The sequence below is a fragment of the Nylanderia fulva genome, unplaced genomic scaffold (genome assembly GCF_048542155.1).
Source record: "Nylanderia fulva isolate GAGA-0341 unplaced genomic scaffold, ASM4854215v1 Scaffold2, whole genome shotgun sequence".
In the NCBI taxonomy this organism is placed as follows: Eukaryota; Metazoa; Arthropoda; class Insecta; order Hymenoptera; family Formicidae; genus Nylanderia; species Nylanderia fulva.
The window spans coordinates 2152346-2175745 of record NW_028190263.1 but is presented as its reverse complement, the minus strand read 5'-3'; the positions used below and the strand labels follow the sequence as shown (position 1 = coordinate 2175745).

The window sequence follows — 23400 nt, the reverse complement described above, 5'->3', positions numbered from 1 at the left end:
TTGACGAATACCCGAAAAATATCCGATATATACACTCACATCGGCCTTTTATATTATTATACATATCTGCTTGTTAAATCGCTCGGTCGTGTAATTATAACGACCTATTTGCGTGTCTGATTAATCAAAGGAAGGAATATTGAAGCAGCGATACAAAGCATCTAGATCAGATTAAGTAATAATATATAGAGCCTGCAGCATTGATTATGCAATGCTCTAAATTCGATATCGCTGTTGCTATTTATGCAAAATTTGATAGTTTGTAGACACACAAACTCTATCACCATTGATTTATAATTATCTCTAGTATTGCATTTGCATTGTCACAGAGGACGAAATCAAACTGACATACATATTTAATGTTTAATGAAGTATAAGATATATAACATATAAATATTATGCAAAAATTAAATAATTATCTTGAGTGGTAAAAATATGTCGAGACACAATTATCTCTTATTATTTTTCAATTATCTCATGTAATCGCTTTCGTCAAATATTACGTCATACTATATAGGAAGAGGGCGAAATGTGTGTTAATCCCACATGTGATATTCTGCGTGAACTAAACTATGTTTGCAATAAAACAATTTTTAAAGAGTACTAACAAAGATTAATCGGCTTAAATAATCGTTATTGAAGCTATGATGAAAAAATGCGATATACAGAATAATTCAATTGTATGAACGCACGTATAAATTTCATTTTGCTCCGCAATTTCAAATAATAGCCGCGTACGCGTCAGGAATTCTGAATCGCGACGAATCTCGATGAATTATAATGTCGAATTCAGCTGGTTCTGTACGTTTGTGTACGTGCGTGTATACGTGTCACGCTGTTAACGATGGCTTTAACGACTTGTGCACGACGTGTATAACTCAAGTGACGACGGTTCGCCGAAGCTTAAGTACTTGACAACGGCCAATTCTTTCATATTTCGAGGATGTATGCGCTCGTCTATTGAGCATGCACAAATACGTTTAGCTTGTTGTACCGATGGCATTTCTTATTGCCATTTATTTGCATCTCGCTCTCGCGAGAGCGCGATGCTCTTTGAGTTTGCTACTTGCTTCCTTTCCAGAACGCAATAAATAATTATGCAAACGCGCCATTTCTGTTGCCACAAAAATAATGCTTACCAAATATTTCATAATGAATTAAATTCATTTTATATTGAATCATTAAATTCATTTCATATTGAATCATTGAATCATTACACATTGGCGAATTTTTAAGTAATATACAATATAAAGATATAATGTAAATTGATACATTACATATTTAATTTTCTAACACATATAGAAATTTAATTGTCAATATATATTGGATGCAAATTTAGTAAAAATTATAGCACAATTTTATTTTTATCAAGTACAAAATATTGTGCATTTATATGTGCAATTTCGCAAGCTGAAGAAACAGGATGTTCTTATCGCTGTTTTTTTTTGATCTGGCGCCGGGCGCCTAGAATTAACTAATTAGGTGTTTATATAAGATTTATTTTATTTTAATACTAGTTTGAATTCTCGCGTGACCATATTTATCCACGTATTTATTATGCTAGATTGCTATCGTTAGCTTTAATATCCTCATAGCCGACTTTCTCTAGTCTTTGCATGTCACGTAAACCTTATCTCAAGTATAGAATCGCATGCATTAATCCGCCCCCGGATGCAATTTCATTCGGCTTCGTGTAACAATTTACTTCCACAAAATTTTACAAGACAACATTATTTTGTATTTCTTTATAATACTTTTATTATTACAGTCACATAATTATGCATTTTATTTTGCTTTATGTAATTAAAATATTAACATCATTATTCTAAAATAATTATTTAAAAATATTTAAATATTTGCGTGATTCCAGCGTGTGCGAATAAAACTTATTTATTTTTATACAGAAATTATTAACAAAAGAATATAATAGGTGGATACAATGTGTGAAGTCCGCTCATAAAACTGCTACGAGTCCATTAATATCATGAAATAGCACGTGGTGATGCATCCAAAGTATTTTCTTTACGTGGAGGTGCAGTCTATTCACGTCATGTTCGTTTGGATCTGTGCCAAAGTATACATTCCATAAATTTCCTTGATAAATTTGAAGGTTAAGAGCCAAATTATATTGCATCTTAAAATGCATTATTTATAAAATCATGAATCATAAAACCAACACTTTTTAAATATCAAATACGTGGATGAATAGTTTCGATGAATATCATTTTTTATATACGCAATGTATATTTTTGAATTTATGTAATTTGCTTTTATTAAATATTTAAACACATGTATGAAAAAAAGAAGAGAATAGAAAGAATTATAATAAATGACAAAAATTTCAAACTTTTTCTTTTTTTTTAAATATAATTTTTCATAAACACATAAAACAACATAATTATGAAAATAAATTGGAAGATTTTTCTATATATTTGTCTAAATTTAAAAAAGTATAGAAAGTGTAATAACTATAATTAATTAAGAATTTAATTTAGATATATTCCAAGTATATAGAGACAACAAAATAAATAAAAATATATTTATAGGAAAACAGCGATATAAAAAAAAGTTTCAATTTTACTAATATTGTACAAAGAATGGTTCTTCAACTTTTTAATAAAATACTTTCAATTCATTAAATTTGCAAAGCGGGAATGTTGTTTGCTGCACGTAAGAGAATCATTGATTTGATTAAGAACCCCTTCGCCTTCCATCGAAGCTGTGAAAGGATCCAGACACAACATAGAGCCATTTGTCAATAGGGCTTTATGCTTCTGTCAAAAGGATCTATCAGAATAAATATCCGTAATATATCGGCATGAATAAGCGTGAATTTCATGCCAAGTCGTTTTTCTCACGCACAACATGAAATAAGATTCGACAAATTTTCGAGAGTAAAAAGCAAAGAAACGTGACTATAGAAAGAAGATACGTAAAAATTTGCGGATTACAACGGGATGGCGATTCGTGAATTTGAAAAATTTCCCCTTTTACCGAATCAACGTTGATGAACGTCATAAGTTGAAAGCTCTCTCTTGTTAGCCTCGAAGGTCAATGCCCGTGTAACGAGCGGTAGTCCATTGGTAACCCCGACGAACTCACCAATAAAGATTAGTTTCGTTCTTGACGCCGCGTTAAAACGTCATTTTATTGCCGCCGATATGACCACTCGGGTGTCGAGGTAATTCGATATTCGAAGAGATGGGGTGTCTGTGGGTGTTGAAATAAAATTACACGTCGCCGAGATATTCCTCAGTTAACACTTCCCAAATTTTTGCACATACCAAACAAATTATTTGCATACTTCCAGAAAATTGCTTCTTATTTGGACATTCTTAATGCAAATTTTAAATTTGACACTTTAAACCGGTTTTAAGCACTTTCTAAAAGCGACAAAAAACATGGAAAGAGTTGCGTCGCTTTTTTTACGTACTCACACCCTCCATTGAAGTTGCTTTTTACCTCGTAATTGCGCTCTACTAGGGATATCGGATTACTTTTAATGGGATATACGATGTATCTCCACAATAGCCGGGATACCTGACAAAGTTGTAAACTCAACTTTCAATGGCCATTCATTCATTCGCTTTCGTTCACGACTGACAATGAAACGTATTTGTGAATGCATTTTGCAAGCGGATTCCCTTTCTTTGTGCAAATATAATCGGTCACAAATGTTCATTGATTATTAATAATCACATTATCTGAAAAGTGACTGTATTTCAGTCAATTTTTCGGCGTTATATATTTCTTATTATTTTTCCTCGAAACTCTGATATGTCATCACGTTTGGCTCTTTTTTTTTAAATCCGTTGAAACTTAAAATTCTGTGGAATTGTCAATTTGATGACGGTACGCAGTTGAAAAATTTCTGTTTTTAACAAATATCACATGTCCCAAACGGTCCACAGAAATTTTTGTGTTAATTTAACATAATGTAGATATGTTAAATGGAGACACAAATACTGTGTTAATATTTTAACACAAAATAAATGCAAAACTTCAAGTAATTTAAAATTAATTTTGTGTAAAATTAACATAGTTTTAATGTAAAAATTAACTAAAAATATGTTAATTTTAGATTTCATCATCTCCACTTATTAGAAAATAAAAAGTCAATATTTTGTCTGCAAATTTTAATAGATAAATCTTGTCATTAATAAAACAGAACATATTTATTGTGTAAAATTAAAAATAGCTGCACAAACAATGTATTATTTTTACATTATCTTTTTCAGTTATTTTAATAATTTAACATTTAATAGCAATATGTTAAATTAACACAAAAATATGTTAAATATTTAACAGAAAAATTTGAATGAGGACCGTTTTTAACAAGAAGACACAATTTTCTTACTGTAATAGAAACTGCTTTTTATTGCGTGTATTCAATTAAATATTTTTAACCGAGCTTTTTTTCTGGTGTCAAAAATTTCCGAGGCGCAAGTAGATATAAATCCTTCACATCCCTTTGTCCATGCGTGCCTAATTGCGTTCACGGTAGATTTGCACGTAAACATGCGTATACATATGCCACATGCACGAGTACATTTATGTAGGTACGCGACGAAAGAGATACGTACCGCCTTCAGGCATCGATTGTTCGGAAAACAAATGGGCAAAGAAATACGAAACCGACTAACTTGAATACGGATCTTTCTGAAGAGGAAATCGTGTGATTGATTAGTAAAAAAAAGCGTATACTATCGATAAAACATCTCGAAGATGACTTGTTAGCACACATTGTAATTCAGATATTCCGCAATTAAAGCACAAAAGCATTCTTTAATCAGTTTTTCTTCTACGTCAAAAATATCAAAGCAGAACATTATTTTTTGCAATATACCAATGTTTGACATTACATTTACATTATTTTACATATATCTTTGTAATCTTAAATTATTAAATCTTGAATTTTAAATTCAAGATTTAATAATTTAATTGATTATACTGATATATTAGAAATTAGTAACATTGATGTTATTTTTTTAGAATCTACATAAATCATATATTAAGTTCTTTCGTTTTATTATATTTGTTACAAGTTATTAGTGATTCATAAATTGGAAGAACATACATGATATAGACTAACTTCTGGATTGCACATTTGACTTCTCTAACTATATAATATAGAAGTTTGCTAATAGTCCTATAGTTTCCTAATTAGTTTTTTTGTTTCCTAACAATTAACAAACTTATAGAACTGTAATAAAGCAATTATCAAAAGCGTCTAGTACTATTAACTTCATTAATTAATATCTCTGCTCTTTATATACATATATAAATTCTTAAATGCGAAAGTATTTTTTTCTTCATATATCATATGGAAAAATTATTCATGAAGAAGTTCACTAGAGTTACTACTTAGAAAAAATATATAATATTCTCTTTTTCAAGATTTGTACATTGTAATTTAATATCGAAAAAATTTAAACAACTTGAATATTTTTCAGACTTTAATTCTTCGCGTGTGTGTATTTATATATTTCGTACGAAGATGATATTCGCAATATTGCAAGATCTCGCGAACGATTTATATGATACATACCTACATAAATCGATCAGAACTCGTGTGCGCGTCGAAAAATCTCAAACGTACAATTACGTCGAATATATTAACTCTCCTTTGCTAGCGTGTCTATATGATAGCTTTTATCGGATTTTATTCGTAAGATGGCCAAACGAATAACCGTAAAACACGAGCTTTCTTCTGGCGGAGGAGGCCGCGCCGACATAGAAAGACTTCCTGACCATAAATCCTGTCTAACTTCGTACATGTTACAACAATTGGCCACACATTCGTTCGCTGATGCGCCTCTTGGTGATTTATTGCACGCAGGAAATCTCTTCCCACATATTCTCTTTTATATGTATATTCTCGAATATAATATACCGTTACGATCGCGGATATACAAAATTGCATTTAATCGCGTATCAACTCGATGATATTTGCTCTTGTTCTTGCGAAATTTCTTTGAGAGACTAGAGAATTATCAGTATAATAATGCTATAGCTTAAAAATAGAGACACTAATGCGAGACTTTGCAATTATTTTTTTTATTAGCTAGTTTGTGTGTGTGTATGTATAGATATGTATAAAATTACTATTTTTCACGTAATTATCGGATAATTAATTAAGAATGCACGAACAAAAATTTGGTTCGTCGTTTCATCGTTGTCGATCAAAATATCTGCACGTGCTACTATGCAACGTTTATTTCTAATCGCTACTGTAGCCCCGTTTTCAATGACTCTTGACCCGAAAACACTCGTTGCATTATATCAACGCAACGTAGCATGTAATACCAGGAATTTAGTCTGGTCTCATCTGCACATTTATCGCCGACCCATTTTTCCCGAAAGTGGATCCTCGTCTAGTAGCGAGTCTGCAAAATTAACAACGAAAAAAGAATCATTTCTCTCAATTATTGATTTTTTTACGTAATTTTATATATACGATTATATAAAATTCGTATACATGTGTCAGTATGCAGCATGCAGCGATTCGTTAAGTATTTTATTTTATTCGATTTAATCCCTGCATATGGAATAACACTTATTGCTATGCAGATTTTAATTTATAAATTTATTTATTTGTCATATTTATTTTTATATGTGTCTTAATTCACGTCATCTTTATTTGATACGATGAACATTTTTCTTCAAGTAACATTTTGCAATTGATGATTCATATCTCTGTCACGCTGAGAGCGAAAGCGCATTGCAGCGAAGCGAAACCAATGATTGCCGCGTCCTGTACTCTATAGTTGAGTATTCACTCTCTACTATTCGGAGTGTTTTAACAATTATATCTTATAGACAGAACAAAATCGCACACACTTTCTCCCAGAATTACCGATTCTTCGACATATTTAATTTACTAGTTCGAAGAGAGAGGAAAAAGAAGATTTAATAATATGTATCGTAAATAAATAAAGTGCAGAAATAAACTAATAATTAAAATTTTTTTAACTCCTATATGTCTATATAATATACTATCATTTGAGTCGCATATTTTTTAATTTGGCGTTGTATCCTATCGTATGATATGATAGCTATTTTTCACTTTATTTCTGGTGCCTTCGAATAAAATTTTTATGTGTCTTATAAGTACAACACATTGTATAAACTAAATCAATAAACATTTTTTATATTGCAAAATTATTAATATATTGCGCACGAAATAATTCGTACGTTAAATTCGTAAAAGTTAATTACAGAAAAAATATATATCACTTTTATGAAAACTTTCTTAAAATCAATATTTTTCTGAGATCAATATTTTTATAGCGTATATATATAAATATTGATCTTTATAAAATATTACGTTGGCACATAAAATTATGCTTTATCTTAAATTCTGCGTAGAACTTGTTTATGAAGTCAATGTCTTGATTATTATAATAACGTCATGTCATTCAGAATTATCGATTATGTAATTCTGTATACATATATTGACGTGACTTGCTTCCAGCTCTTGTTTGCTTTCTTAAGTGCTCTCAAAGTAATCTTTAAGTAACTGTCATTTCACATTGCTTTTAGGACTTTTAAAGAGCCAGATTTTATAAAAGCGTGTCAGATGCGATGGAAAGCTCTTGAGTTTGTAAAGCACAAAGGTTTTCCTTGATAGGAAAAATGTCAAAGCTATTTTACTGTTGACACAATAATCTTATGAATAATTATTAATTTATAAAATTTAATTATCAACTCTCCAAATCGTTAAATTATGTTGAAAGAAATAATTGTAATTATTTAATGCATTATTTTAAAAAATTAAATATTTTTGAAGGGATTTTTTAATTTCTTGCGTATAAAACACGCACTATTCTTATTCCATTTAACTAATATGACTTTCATAAAAGTATAAAAAAAAGGTTTTCAGATGAAAAACCGAGTTATATTATACAATTGCATTATACAATACAATAAAATTAATCCGTTTAAATTACTTATATTTTATCGTAATTTCTCAGAAGAAAGCTCGCATTACTATGTTTCCCTTATACATCCGAAAAATAAGAGAGAATTACTCGCTCCAGTTGAGTAGAAACCTTAACTCAAGAACAAATATTATGCTAATGCGGCAGAATTGCAGCGCAACGGTAGCTATTGCTACGAAACGGAAACAGAAATCGTGTTACGTTGCTGGAAATTGTAACTCATCCTGGTCACCGAAGGAGAACGTGCATGTTAGCTTTCTCCAAGAAGTATATGAGATCAGGCAAAAATTTATCAAGCAAAGTGATAATCGCACGCGATTATGTATTCGATCTTATGTCTCATTTGATAGAGCAGAAAGCCAGTAAGACATGTTCATATTTCTTACATAGAAAATTACTTTTGATACAATTTAGCATTCGTAGTCTCAGACTATTAATTCATGCGAAATATTGCATAAACTGATATCGATTTTTTTCATAATTACCTGAAGTATAAATGTATAATTAAAATAGAATATTTAAGTATATATATATATATATGTGAAAAGAGTATTTGAGATATAAAATAAAATATAAAAATATTTGAAGTAAAAATTAAAAATATAAATAAAATTTGATGTTATATATCGCAAGCTTTTTGTAAACTTAGCTTATCTATCTTTAAAAAAGATAGTATAGAAAAGTATAGAATAGTTCTCACAAAACACGTAATTTTCACTCAAAGCGAAATCTATTATTATTATTTCTAATAATTGTCTCCACCTTGACATTTTATTATTCAACAAAAAAAGTTGATTGAATTTCTAATAAGAATTGCTAACTATATAGAACGAACAGTGCATTGCTACTAGTTTTTACGCTTCAATTATTTTACATATCCTTGTGATAGTTATCTATCATCTATATTAATTTTTTATACATATAATATTTTTATATAATACAATTTTTTAATTAAATAATAACACCTGTTTATTATCGCAATATATTAACTAGAATTATTTTCTAAAATGATTTCGATATATATATATATATATATATATATATATATATATATATATATATATAAAACACACAGTTTATATGATTTTCATATAAACTGCAAAGTATGTTCGTCATATTATATTATCATATAGGATTCAGCTATTTAACAAGACTTTCGTATGCGTATGCGTGTGCATGATGTCATGCAATCGTGGCTTCCGGCATCCGCTCTCTGATAATTATTCGTTTACCATACTCGCCTTAGATCATAACAGCCTATGTATTTTCTTTGCTATTAATAAAGCGCTATTTTAATCGCATCATCACTTAATAATGATGATTACAAATTGTTGCATTGTAGAGATTTTTATAATAAAAGTTTATTAAGAATATAAAATATTTTACTGTTTACTATATACGTTTTTAGTAAATTAATGGGAATGAAATTTATGCAATAGTGAATACTATCTAGTTTCAAAATGTGTAACTTTTTTTCTTGAACATTATGTATGTATGTATAATTATATCTTTTTATTAGCTATGATGTCATTTTTTGAGGAAAGATATTTAAATAAATTTTAAGATTTATGTACGCGGACGCATATTTAAAATTGTTTTATTTTATCCAAAAAAATGCATTTTTTCTATTTTGGGTATATGAAGTGTGTATGAAATGCTTCTCTAAGAATTTTTTAATATCGCATATATTAATTAAGATAATAATAGCTATCAGCACAGACTATATTTATTATTATAACGCGGACCAGATCTCGCCAAAATAACTACAACTAAATTCTTAAAATATAAATATAAATTTTTATTTGATATTCTATATTCTCCATTAAAAATTTTTTTAATGATTTTATTTTTTTATTTTATTTTTTTATACGGCTCGCACTACTTACTTAATTATCTTGCGCAAATTGCCGCAATCTTTTGCACTCTGCGTATGTAGGATTTAGAAAACAGGACCCAGATGGATATTAAAGTAGTATACTGCTTTTTGTGTTGCAGGCCTCCATGGATTTGCCACCGGACAAGGCGAAGCTTTTAAAACAGTACGACAATGAGAAAAAGTGGGACATTATATGCGACCAAGTGAGTATTGTATATATGTATATTTAGAAAAATTTTTAAATAATTTTTATATTTTAAAAATATAAAAATCCATATAAAAGAATAAAGATGGAAACTGATATAATTAATATTGTTATTTACGAAAGAGAAAAACGATATGATAAAGTCTTAAAATTTTTTTTGCCGCTTTTAATTTATTTCAAGAAGTCAAGAAGAATTCACAAATAATGTTTATCAGAAAAATATTAGTCTGTTTTGTCTGTAAAAATTAATAAAATTTATAATAGATCACCGTCAATCTTGCGAAAGTATAATCATGCAGTTTACATTGCGAATTAAATGGCAGATGACATAATCGGTTAACGAAATTGCATGAACTTACTATTAATTTATATTTATATCTCTGTCTTTCTTTTGATACTTTCATCATCTATCGGTTTGCCTCATCTTTTTATTAATCTCAGTACTTAACAATATGAATGCGGGTTCACGACTTGCGGGTTCGTCTTCTATTGTACGACTTGTTTCAATACGTTCACTAACACCCACTCTTCTAAACAAAGCAAAATATTACGTAACTTTTTAATTTTTAACTCTTACATCGACATAGATTTAATTATAATTTAGAAATTACTTGAAAAATGATTACAGTAAATATTTATAAGTTGTGAATTATCTAAAATTATTTTTATATGATTATTTTAAAGAACGTAAACTCTTAAAAAATATTTCTATTGATTATTTAAATAACTTTAGACCCCCAATATAACAATCAGATATTTAAAAAAAGAACAAATGCTATTATATATTTATTTTTTTTATAATATAAATTTTAGAAACTTATACCTTTTAGTTTTAGCACATTAAAAATATTTAGCGTAGGTGTGCTAAAACACATGTCACTTATAACTTCTGCTGCATTATTATAATTGTTACTGTTAGTACTAAAGTAACAAAATTCTGCTTGAATTATTCGTTTCGTTTATATCGATTGCTACAAATGATTTTTACATATATTGTGCTCTCTTGCTATTGAACAAAATGCGTCCTCTCAAAGTGGGAATAGTTTGCGGGTCATGAATGGTTCATCTGGATGTAGGTTTGAAGGAGCCTGTAGGGCATATGTGTAACATGAGACGGATGTAATGCAAGCCGTACTTATTATACGATACGACTCGCAAAAAGTGCGCAGCATCCCTTCTTGTGACAGCACGCATGTATTCGCGGCATTCCTTTTCCTAAATGTAACCGCTATTTTGCAGCTACTGATTACACGCAAACCAATTATTGAAAAACTCTGAAAGAATGAATCGCATTAATTAATAAGCAACAGGATCGATTTCGCGAATAAATCTCAGTTCTCAAAATTTTCCCGAGTTTTTCTTTGACATTTGATTAGGCGCAAAAGAGGCATATTAATTAAAGTAAAAATAAAGCAAAATGAATTTATTTATATACAAACAAATCGAAGAATTTATTATATTGAAATATTTGAAATAATTACAGGAAAGAGTACAGGCTAAGGATCCACCGTCCCATTATCTGGCAAAGTTACGCACCTATCTGGATCCCAAAGCATCACGAAGCCATCGAGTATGTTGCTTTAATTTTTTTAGTATTTTTTATATCTTTTTTCCTCGAGTATTACAATATGTTTGGATCTCCTATACAAAATGTGTAACGTAATTATTGCATATTAAATCAATATTTTTTAATTGAAATGAGATATAAAGAAATCTATTTGTTGATACTTTTATGCAAATGGCACATTGTTTGCGACATTCGAAAATTTTCTAGATAAAGTAGACATTTAGAGTTTAGATCTTTTTGTCCTTTGAATGTGATATCATGTTCCTTTCTATTTTTAATTATCCCTTGTAAAAGTATCAGTTGCTCTGTATCTCATTCGAGTTAGAAAATATTGAGCTGAGTAACAGTTTACGTGACAACTTTTATTCTATATATATAAATATACTTAATTTTTCGAAAAAAAATGTTAATATATCCGTTTTATCATTGCATCTTTAGTGCTTTAACTACATAGGTATCTTGTCATCATGTATGTCAAACATCATAATGTACAGAGCAGCTGATTATATTTAGCATGAAATATGCAAAAATATGGTCTAAATCATTTTATTTATTTTGAATATACACATATTTTATTGCATATTAAATGCTAAGCGATCAGCTGATCTAGAAACTCTGATATTTCACAATACAACACGCGATGAAAATGAAATAATACGGATAAACGTGCATTTTTTTCTTCATTTTTATTTATTTTCGGAGATAATTATTTATTATATTATACTATATCGCCTCGCTTGCAAGAGATTCTCTATCAGACCGATACTAATGATTACACAGTCGTATCGTTTTCTTACATTCTTCCAGAAAAGAAAAATGGTTGGAGAATCTACGTCGACCCAAGTATTACGAGATTTGGAAATATCTTTACGCACAAATCACATTGAGTAAGCGAATCTAATAATTGTTCAGTCGTTCATACTAATTCATTATTCATCTTTTATTTCACACACAACTATTTTGCCAAAAGTCTTTCTATAAAATATATTTACTAAACATCTTTGTTAATTGCAACATTCATACGTATTTTTTGAACGAATAGTGTCAAACAAATGTAAACTCCAACTAACAATTTTTTAAAGCGCTTATAAACTTTTTAACATTTAAAATGAGAAAGAAGAAAATTGAAACTGTGATACATCCACTTTCTATTTTATGCTACTGCTATGTAATTATATAATCCGTCAATCACATTAACCATTAATCATGATAATTGATAGATAATTGTACTAATACGATTATATAGAGTTCGTTCATTCGCTCTCATCCTTTCGAAAGGCTGTATTCTGAGCTGAACAGTGTTATAGATGGGTAAGAGAATTCTTGGACGAAGAAAATCAAGGCTTAGATGCCTTGATAGACTACCTCAGCTTCAGGCTACTGATGATGCGGCATGAACAGCGGCTCTTGGAATCTCACACAAGTTCTGAGGAAAAATTGCAAACCGGTAAGAAGTTGATTAGAAGATCAAAAAAGAGACGTATCGGAGGATCTATATCTCAGCCTATTAGATAAACATAATAAATTAGATATGCATTAACATCCACCAAAGAAAAACAACATTAATATGAGATTTCTACTTGTAGCAAATAGAATAGAAACAAAATATTTTATACTTATAAGACAACTTCCACATTTATTTATGAAAATTTTGTTTAATTAAAAATATATCTCTTTGAATATAAAAAATTAAGAATTGTTGTAAGGCTTATAATATAATTATCGTATACACATACAGAAAGAGAAATACATAAATATCACTAAAATATGAATAATATGATTAATTTTTTAAAATTATTTTTTATAACAAACTAATTTCACGTAGTTTAAAAAAAATTATTAACAATATTGATGTAGCAAGCACCGGTGATACCTCGACGTTAAACAACGGATGCTTGAGGCCACCTCTTCATGAACTTAAAGACAGTCCTGGTGTCAAAAGGAGATCCCGACACGTGGCGCGTTTAAATATGGGTGAAGCAAAGGACGACATTCATGTTTGCATATTATGCATGCGTGCAATCATGAATAATAAGGTGAATATCAAATCACGTAGATAGAATAAATTTTTACTTTTATATGCTCTTCTCAAAATAGAAATCTTCATCACAAAATATAAATATATATATATAATTATATATTTTATTTTAAAAAATATTAACATATTATCTTATTGTCTACCTTCGCAAACATACACAAGCGTACGTGTGTTCAAGATATATACTTGCATTTATCTTTTCCAGTACGGATTTAATATGGTTATTCAACACAGAGAAGCTATCAACTGCATTGCATTAAGCTTAATCCATAAAAGTCTGAGGTGAGTCATGTATTGTCTATTATCTATTATTGTCCCGTATCTCTTAGAAAGTTAGATAGAAAGCGCTATAAACGGCGCACAAAGCAATATTTACTATAATTTTTTATATTATACAATTAGTCATTTGCTTTATATTCAAATTAATACAAGCTTTTATTAATATCATATACGAAGTTAAAAATTATATTTTTATGCATTATCTATTTTCTTATATTCAAGTCTGTTGTAACATGTCACTATCATAATATATCGCTCTTTCAGAACGAAAGCTCTGGTATTAGAACTCCTTGCGGCAATCTGTCTAGTAAAGGGTGGCCACGAGATCATTCTGTCAGCGTTCGATAACTTTAAAGAAGTCTGTTCCGAGAGGAGAAGATTCACGACGCTCATGGCATATTTCACCCAATATGATAGTTTTCATATAGAATTTATGGTCGCCTGCATGCAGTTTGTCAATATTGTCGTGCATTCGGTTGAGGACATGAACTTCAGGGTACATTTGCAATATGAGTTTACGAAGCTTGGATTGGACGAATATCTCGAAAAACTTCGACACACGGAGAGCGAAGATTTACAGGTGAGTAAATTGAATTTTATGTTAAACAATTTATTACGCTAATTAAGAAATATTTTTTGTTATAAAATGTTTTTTAATTAGCTTAATAAATTAATTGCATATTTTTATTCGATTTTACGAAAAGCAAAAAAAAAAGAAAAACAAAAACGACAAATTTATCGATGACTCTTCTTTGTTCTTTATTTAATCGAGATACTTCACTTTTTAGGTTCAAATCTCGGCTTATCTAGATAACGTATTTGACGTGGCTGCCTTAATGGAAGACAGCGAAACAAAGACTGCAGCATTAGAGAAAGTAGCGGAATTAGAGGACGAACTTGGCCATGTAAGCGATATGGTTTTATCTATGCTATTATACAACATAGAAAGAAAAATGAATCATGAAATATAAACGCATAATTTATATATAAGTCCTCGATTTTTATATATAGTTTTACATTTTTAAAAATGCGCTAGAGAGAAAGTATAAACTTTTAATCCGCTTTTAAATTGTGTATTTCTATATTAATGACGAATATAATTATACATTAAAGTATTACACATTAATATTATACATTAATATTATAATATATCATTCATACATAATAATATTGTATCTATTGCTATAATTATATTACAGGCGCATGATCGTATGGCAGAATTAGAAAGAGAATCGTTGGCAAAATTGGCAGAGCTGGAAACCGAATTAGGCGCATTAAAAGTAGAATATGCTGATGCCTTGGAAGCACGTAGATTAGTAGAAGAAGAACTTACAGCTTTGAAGAGACAAAGGCAAGATTCCGCTCGAAGGCAAAGCGTCCTGGAAAACAAAATTATTGAGTTGGAATCTCTCACGGATACGCTTACGAAAGGCTCTTCAGGTATTTTATTCTTAATATTTTTTTAACAGTTTCTACATTGTTTTCTCACTATATGTCACTTCATTGTATATATAAAATAAAAAATTATAGTCTGCATATGTATGATTTCTTAGAAAGAAGATTGATACAAAATATTAAAAATACGAAAGCTCGATTGTATTTATATACATACAAATCATTACGATAAATCAAAATCCCTGATGTATGCTTAATGTTTCAGTCGCTAGTCTACGAAACGGTATCGCAACGAGTCCTTTAAATAACTCGCATAATATCACCGAGATATTTGCCTCGGAACCGTCACCGATGTCGGATCAACCGCCTCCACCAGCTCCTGCGCCACCACCTCCACCTCCGCCGCCGTGTCCACCGCCGCCTCCTATGGCGCCATTTTCTCCAGGAGACCATAAATTACCACCACCTGTTCCTATACCTCCGCCACCCGCCGGCATGATGCAAGCGCCCGATGGAGCGATGACTATTAAACGAAAAGTGTGTATTTTATTATACATTTAGTTTTTCTCAGATTATTGCTTCAATTTACTATATGTAATTGCACTCCTGTAGGTTCAAACAAAGTACAAACTTCCTACGCTTAATTGGATCGCTCTGAAACCTAATCAAGTGCGGGGTACTATCTTCAATGAACTGGATGACGATCGTCTGCACAACTACATTGACTTCACCGACTTTGAAGAGCGATTTAAGATCGGCATGAGTGGGCACGTGGCCAACGGTAGCAGCGAGATCGACGGACTTCAAAGCTTTCCCAGTAAACGATTCAAGAAACCTGAAAATGTATCACTTCTGGAACATACGCGATTGCGAAATATTGGTAAATAATAAATTTTATTTATGCCATTTGCTTATGTGCAAACAAATTTATCGTAATCTTCTCGGTTTTTTCTTCGTTTTAGCCATATCGCGTCGCAAAATGGAAATGCCAGTGGAGAAAGTAATAATGGCGGTAAATGCTCTTGACTTGAAAGTCCTGTCGCTTGAAAATGTGGAATTATTGCAACGTATGGTACCTACGGATCAAGAAGTATGCTTACCTTACTTATTATTTAAAAAAAAATCTTTTATAATACTAATAAATGATAAATCTTTTTAGATAAAGGCTTACCGCGAATATATCATAGAAAAGAAAAATATAAACTTGTTGACGGAAGAGGATAAATTTTTGATGCAGCTCGGTAAAGTGGAAAGGATATCTACCAAGCTGTCAATTATGAACTATATAGGAAACTTTTTCGACAATTTACACCTCATTACGCCACAAATACATGCTGTGATATCTGCGTCCAGTTCGGTTAAGAGTTCAAAAAAATTAAGATCAGTATTAGAAATTATTCTTGCCTTTGGTAACTACTTAAATAGTAGCAAACGGGGCCCTGCGTACGGCTTCAAATTACAAAGCTTAGATACATTATTGGATACGAAATCGACTGATAAAAGGATGTGCCTTTTACATTATATTGTTGCCACAATACGAGTCAAGTTCCCAGAAATAATCAATTTTGAATCAGAATTGATGTACATCGACAAGGCTGCAACAGGTATGTTTGCTTTATTTTATGTTAATCATGAAATTGAATTGTTAATGAAAATTATTTTGAAGCGATATTTTACACTATTAGAATTTTAATGTAATGTAAAATGAATGGCATTTTGGAAATTGAATGAGATTCTAATGTTAGAAATTTGTGCTTAAAAAAATGTAGTTATTAAAAAAAATTTTTTTTAATAATTAAGAGTATTAGTAAAATATGTAGGAATAAATCAATAGAGTTTTTGATATGAAATTTGACTTATAATTCACATTTGTTTACTGTTAGTTAATTTATACACATTTGTAATATAAAATTGTATATTAATTATAGTTTCGCTGGAAAATATAACAACTGATGTTCACGAACTTGAAAAAGGCATGGATCTTGTGCGAAAAGAATACGAATTGCGCGGCAAAGAAAAGCACAATACAGTATTGCGCGATTTCTTAAATAATTCTGAGGAAAAATTACGTCGTTTGAAACTTGATGCACGTACTGCCGGTGAAGCTTTCCGAGAATGTGTCGAATTCTTTGGAGAAAGTCCGAGACAAGCTGATGCTAATACCTTTTTCTCACTTCTTGTTAGATTCGCGAGAGCATTTAAGGTATGTCAGTAATCATCTTCTATTATCTAGATATCGAATTTTTTAACTTGCATTACATCGGATCGTTATTCTGTCTTAAATCATATATTGAATAATGAAACATTGTACGAATTTGCAGGCAGCGGATCAAGAAAATGAACAACGTCGCAGGTTAGAAGCTGCTGCAGCAGAAGCTTTGAATACTTCAGAGGAAATCATAAAACGTAATAAATTGAATCAGAAGAAACAACAGGTATGTGGCATGCCTTTAATGCTTTATTGCTATGTGTTTATACAAACGTAAACTATCAGTGATTATGAATGAGATCAGTACAAGCATTTATCTTTTTCCTTAAATTCTTCATGTATAAAGCATGCCTATTTAAAATATAAATTCAAAAATATTTTATTTCAACGTGTGTACCTCTTTAAACACTTTTATATAATTGCAAAAATTACATTGTTCTCATCTTTTAACATTACACACACACACACACACACATAATATATGTGTGTATATATATACACACACACACACACACACACATCATTCTATAACTGTTGTAGATAATTTTTTCATTTTATGAATCTTTTCTCTCTGCTTACTAATACTGTGTTCGTATAATACTGCTTACTAATACTGTGTTTATAATTTAAGTCATTGTATGTTGCATCATTCACATCTTTAGGCTTCTTTCTTACAACATCAATGCTACACTTTTATTGAAAATTAACTTTTATCACACATTACATAATTAAAAAAAATTGTTAACAATATTTTTATATATAATAACTTATATATATATATATATATATATATTAAAATATATTAAAAAATATATTTTAAAAAGATGTAAAAAATTAATTTAATGTGTATGAAACTTAGTAAATTTATATAAATTATTATATCTTTTTAGGATTTAATTTTTTTAATATTCACGAAAGAGAAAAATGTCTAAACTATACTTATTCTTTTTTTAAATTGGTTTTATCAGTTTGTTACATCAGTATTTTTTTTTATTTTTTGTCAAAATGGAAACTATATACACTTTCACAAATTCTGTTTTATTAAAAAGAATAAAGTTAAAATAACAAAAAATTCGCTTTAAACTTAAATTGTGTTATTATATAAATTATATTAGGTACTTTCTTATATATTCTTAAAAATTATTGTTTTGACTTATAAAAAAAGGAATCTTATTAGAAATTACATAAATCTTATCATATATGTATATTATGTAAATTTGCAATATCTATATAAAAATTGAAATTATAACGAATATTTAAGTTTTATAATGACTATAGAAAAATACAGAAAGCATTTACTTTCTTGCATGTTGTGAAATAGCATGACATGTTTACAGGGATCAACGATTACATCGATTCTGATTATTTCACGAGTGGCTTTTTAGCAATTTCATTCCTTAAGCACTATACATCTCATGGATATTTGTTTTTTTTTATTTGTTACATATTTATTTGGATTTAAAGTCACCGAAATTTTGCTGTAACTCGAACAAGAGTCTGTTACACCGCCATCTAAATGAACTGGAGCTCAGAACGTAACAAATGTATAAACAATTCACAACATGTAAGTTTGTCTTTACTCACTTTCTCTCCTATTGACATATGATTTTTTAACATCTTTTATACACGTACATCGCATTATATACATGTAGAATCTTCATTGAAAGTCATGAATTTTTCTTCGTATTCTACATACAACAGAATCTCGATATTCTGGAATCATTGAAACAGAGCTACTCCACTATTCTGCCATCTTTTATAATACCCACTGTATTCTAATGCGCAGAATGAAAATGTACTGATCTTCCACTCATTTTTTCATGCTTTGCATGATTATGTTAGCTATGTGACAAATGTCTAATAGGAGAGCAACGCAAGAAGAGTTCTAGTTTATAAAAGGACAACTGATCTCCAGAATAGCAGGGTTCTTTTGTAGAGACTTATGAAAATCTTTTGTCTCTTATATATATTCTTTTTAATATATATTAAAGACATCTTGTATGCTAAAAATTAAAAAACAAAATTTTTTTTAAACAAAAAAGATTTAAACTTGAGATTAAAAAATAAAGAAACAATTGGAGAGAATAAAAATCAAAGTAAAATTTTTTAATTTCACATATATATTTTATCGTGAATAATATCTGGATGGTCATAGCCAATTATAATCAATGGAGCTAAATTTCTTTAAAGCTAAATTAATCCATTATTTTTTCTTATGATATTTTATAGTTTAGAGAGTAAGGTAATTTTTTCTATATCAAAATAATATTTATCTAAAATTAAACAAAGCATTAAGATGATATCAAAGTTATTTTCATTTTTTTTTAATGTAACCATGTCACTTCGATACTTCCATTTAAACAAACAGTATTTTGATAAAATTATCTTTTTCTTGAAATCTCATAAAATAAAAATTAATATCAGATCTAATTTTGTTTATTAAACGAAACTCCCAACATTATTGATTATAATTGACACTCTGTACATATTGTATCTATATATAATATACATAAACTCATATTTTTTTACATCACATCTACTAACAACAAGATATGCATCAAAATATGCATTGTAGCATGTTTTAGCTCGCATTGATGTTGCTTGAAAGAATTCTTCTATCATCATTTTTCTTTTGCTATTATCATATAAAACTTATTCATGTACCATATGACATAAATAAATAACATCATCTACATAAGTATAAATTAAAAATTGATACAATAGATTTATTTTCTTAAACATTAAAGATTAGGCAAAACGACTTTCTACTAATTTTACATTCAAATTTTTTAATCCATATATCGAAAACTTTACATTGCAGTAAAGCTTTGATTTTTGTGAATAATATGTCTTGTGATTTTAAACATCTTCCATAACGTTACGTTTCCGTTTGTGTATTGTCAGGATGCTGTTATAAATGAATTGAAGAACAAGACGCGGTTGGTGCAAGAGAAGAAGCTATTACAACAGGACGAGGTGTATAACGGTGCTCTGGAGGATATTCTTCTCGGTCTCAGATCTGAACCGTATCGCAGAGCGGATGCTGTGAGACGCAGTCAACGACGACGTATCGATAACCATAGATTATCGCGCACTGCCGAAGAGCTTGAGCTCTAATTTTTTGCATTTCTAATCCATCCGTATCTCTCGAAAGTGCTTCAATTCTACAGAACGAAGATTGCCTTGTAATTTGATGAATTTACAGAATTAAAGTCTCATTGTGTAATTTAGCTTTACATAAAAAAAGACAAAAGAAATTAACAAAGAGGACATCGATATATAGTTTGAGAATATACTTTTGAAAATAACTGCGCGCATGCACAACTAGAGATAATATATGTATCACATACATTCGATATTTTTGCAATTTTTGGAAGCTTTTTACCTGTACGCTCTGTTTTACGAGCATACAAATCCTCAACCAAAAGATAATATCAATTCAGTACGTCCAATTAGAATTGACTTTTGTGCACAAGTCACTTAGTGGTGCTGACACTTCGCAATTGTCAAACTTGAAATTTACTTACAGCTTTAGAGTGTAAATTTTTCGAACGACGGTATTAATTATTACCGGGCGATAGATTAGAGATGTTAGAAAACGCTTGATATTTAATGATCTTTCTATGCATAGTTGATACATGAATCTCATAATTAAACACGTATAAACACCTTTTCAAGATAGCATAATATTACAATTGATTAAGGCACACTTCTTCGCATTTCTATGCAATTCCTTTTAATATATTGTTCGAGACATTTACATTTGAGGAATTTTTACGTATATCGATTGTATAACTACTTTTGTTTTCCTCTGTTCAATATATAAAGCGTATAAAATTGTTTAATTAAATTTAATTGTTGATTGTTATGGATATTGAAAATATTTATAATTCAATTAAATATCTATTCATTAAATTAATTACATCTTATAATTGCTTAATGTCAAATGAACAAAGTCATTTAACTCTTAACATAAGTTTTGTTATAAGAATCGGTCTAGAGTGCAGTCGCAGGTTTTTATAAATTTATGATATATATATATATGGTATCTATGGACATTCCAACGAAACGTGCAGTAAGCTGAGAAAGCTTGTTACAGAATATACAAATATATCAGCTTGAAAGCAAATGCACGAGATTTAAAATAAATGCTTTCGTATTACAAAAAGATTGCAAAGATATATATCTTCTTGCAAGAAAAATAAAAGTAAGATATATAACAATGATAATTGACTATATGTAATACTCCATGTGTAGCTTTTTCACAATTCAATATATATATATATATATATAGCGCCTATTATTATGATATACAAACAAAAGTGAGATCTAAGTTTTCTCAAACGTAATTTCAAAAACATTTTTGCAACATACTTATTACATTCCTCACATTTCCTATCAGGAATACAATATGCAAAATGAAGAAACTACAATAGAATTTTATTCCATAATAATAATCGATATACATCAAAGTTCTTTATAAGAAAGAAATATACCAAAATATAAATCAAATGTAGATCACTATGATTATTAAAATTCTCATTATCAAACTAATAGCAAAAGACTGCAGTTCTATGAGCCTTTTCTCAATTGATAACATATCTCAAGCTTTTGAAAGAATGAAGTTAAATATTTTTACTTTTGTACGTTTTTTATATATTATATACATTATTAGAGGAAAAGAAAAATGTAAATATCGCTGTAATATATAAAATACTTAAGTAATTATATATATAATAATGTAATTATATATTATTGATTAGATCAATTGCCAATGTGATGTTTAGATAAAATATTTTGTGTTGTGTTAATATTATTTAGAAAGCCATTATATTATCCATTAATGTGAAAAAAATGACTAAATTTCGACCTTTTAGGATTGAAGCATTGACGTATCTTATTTTTTGCAAAAATGTATATATATATATATACATATATATATATACACATATATAATGTGCATTTCATTGTATAAGTTATAAAAATTAGCAATATCATTTTTGTATAAAAAAATCAAATATAAACAAATATATAATAATTACTACTTTAAAATGGTTTTTTATTATTTAAAAATTTATATTGATATATACATATTATATATTCTATATAAGTGCGCATTTGATGCATACTATAGTACAATAGTTTGCTAATGAAAATAAAATTAAATAAAATCATTATATGAAAATGGACAATGGCGTACACAGGCAATGCGCGCTTGTGTGGTCTAATTTCTAATATATTATATTTTGCAAAGAGATAAGCAGTTAACAAGTAATAATCTATGTCTTAATACGCTCGAAAAATCATCTGAATTAACAGGAGAATATATTTTGCAAAAAAGTCGCTATTAGGAAAATATATTTGCAAAGAGCAATAAGATGAAGAGGTATGTCGAAAAGACGGTTGGTAAAAATATCAACGTCGGTAAGTTACCATCATAATTACCGACATGCATCTACCTTACCTCTTCGAAAATATACTTTCCTACTATACCTACCTCTTTGTAAAATATATTCTTCTATTACCTTAGACGATGTTTCAGACATTTTGCTGCGTTATCACCTACTACCTCTTCGCAAAATATATTCTCCTATTAACTTAGATGATTTTTCGGACATAAAAGACATATTACTGCACTATAGAGCTCTTTGCAAATATATTCTCCTAATAGCAACTTCTTTGCAAAATATATTCTCCTATTAACTCGGAGAATTTTTCGAATATAAAAGATCTATATGAGAAATATAACTTTTTTTAAATTAAATAATTTTTACATATTAAATACTTTTAAATAAAAAATTTATAATATGAAATTAAAAATAACATTAAATATTTATATTTATCAATAAAATTTATATAATTATATATTATATAAACATATATACACGTAT

At 29.1% G+C, this 23400-nt stretch overlaps 1 protein-coding gene across 3 annotated transcripts in view; it reads left to right on the top strand.

The window, feature by feature from the left end:
* Positions 1-21428, top strand: part of Frl (formin-like protein) — a 44353-nt gene extending 22925 nt beyond the window's left edge. Inside the window, exons 2-18 of one of the 3 annotated variants that reach the window (XM_085482252.1) lie at positions 9936-10019; positions 11505-11591; positions 12369-12475; positions 12896-13035; positions 13446-13624; positions 13832-13908; positions 14170-14485; positions 14694-14810; positions 15105-15345; positions 15566-15837; positions 15913-16180; positions 16263-16390; positions 16460-16904; positions 17229-17503; positions 17622-17735; positions 18974-19073; positions 20414-20480. In XM_085482252.1, the coding sequence (XP_085338378.1) occupies positions 9936-10019; positions 11505-11591; positions 12369-12475; positions 12896-13035; positions 13446-13624; positions 13832-13908; positions 14170-14485; positions 14694-14810; positions 15105-15345; positions 15566-15837; positions 15913-16180; positions 16263-16390; positions 16460-16904; positions 17229-17503; positions 17622-17735; positions 18974-19048 (2925 nt within the window). In that variant the 3' untranslated portion in view covers positions 19049-19073; positions 20414-20480. Of the gene's footprint in view, positions 1-9935; positions 10020-11504; positions 11592-12368; positions 12476-12895; positions 13036-13445; positions 13625-13831; positions 13909-14169; positions 14486-14693; positions 14811-15104; positions 15346-15565; positions 15838-15912; positions 16181-16262; positions 16391-16459; positions 16905-17228; positions 17504-17621; positions 17736-18973; positions 19074-20413 lie in introns of all 3 variants that reach the window. The other 2 variants (XM_029321351.2, XM_085482251.1) reach the window with 2 other exon arrangements.
* The last annotated feature ends 1972 nt before the right edge of the window (positions 21429-23400 follow it).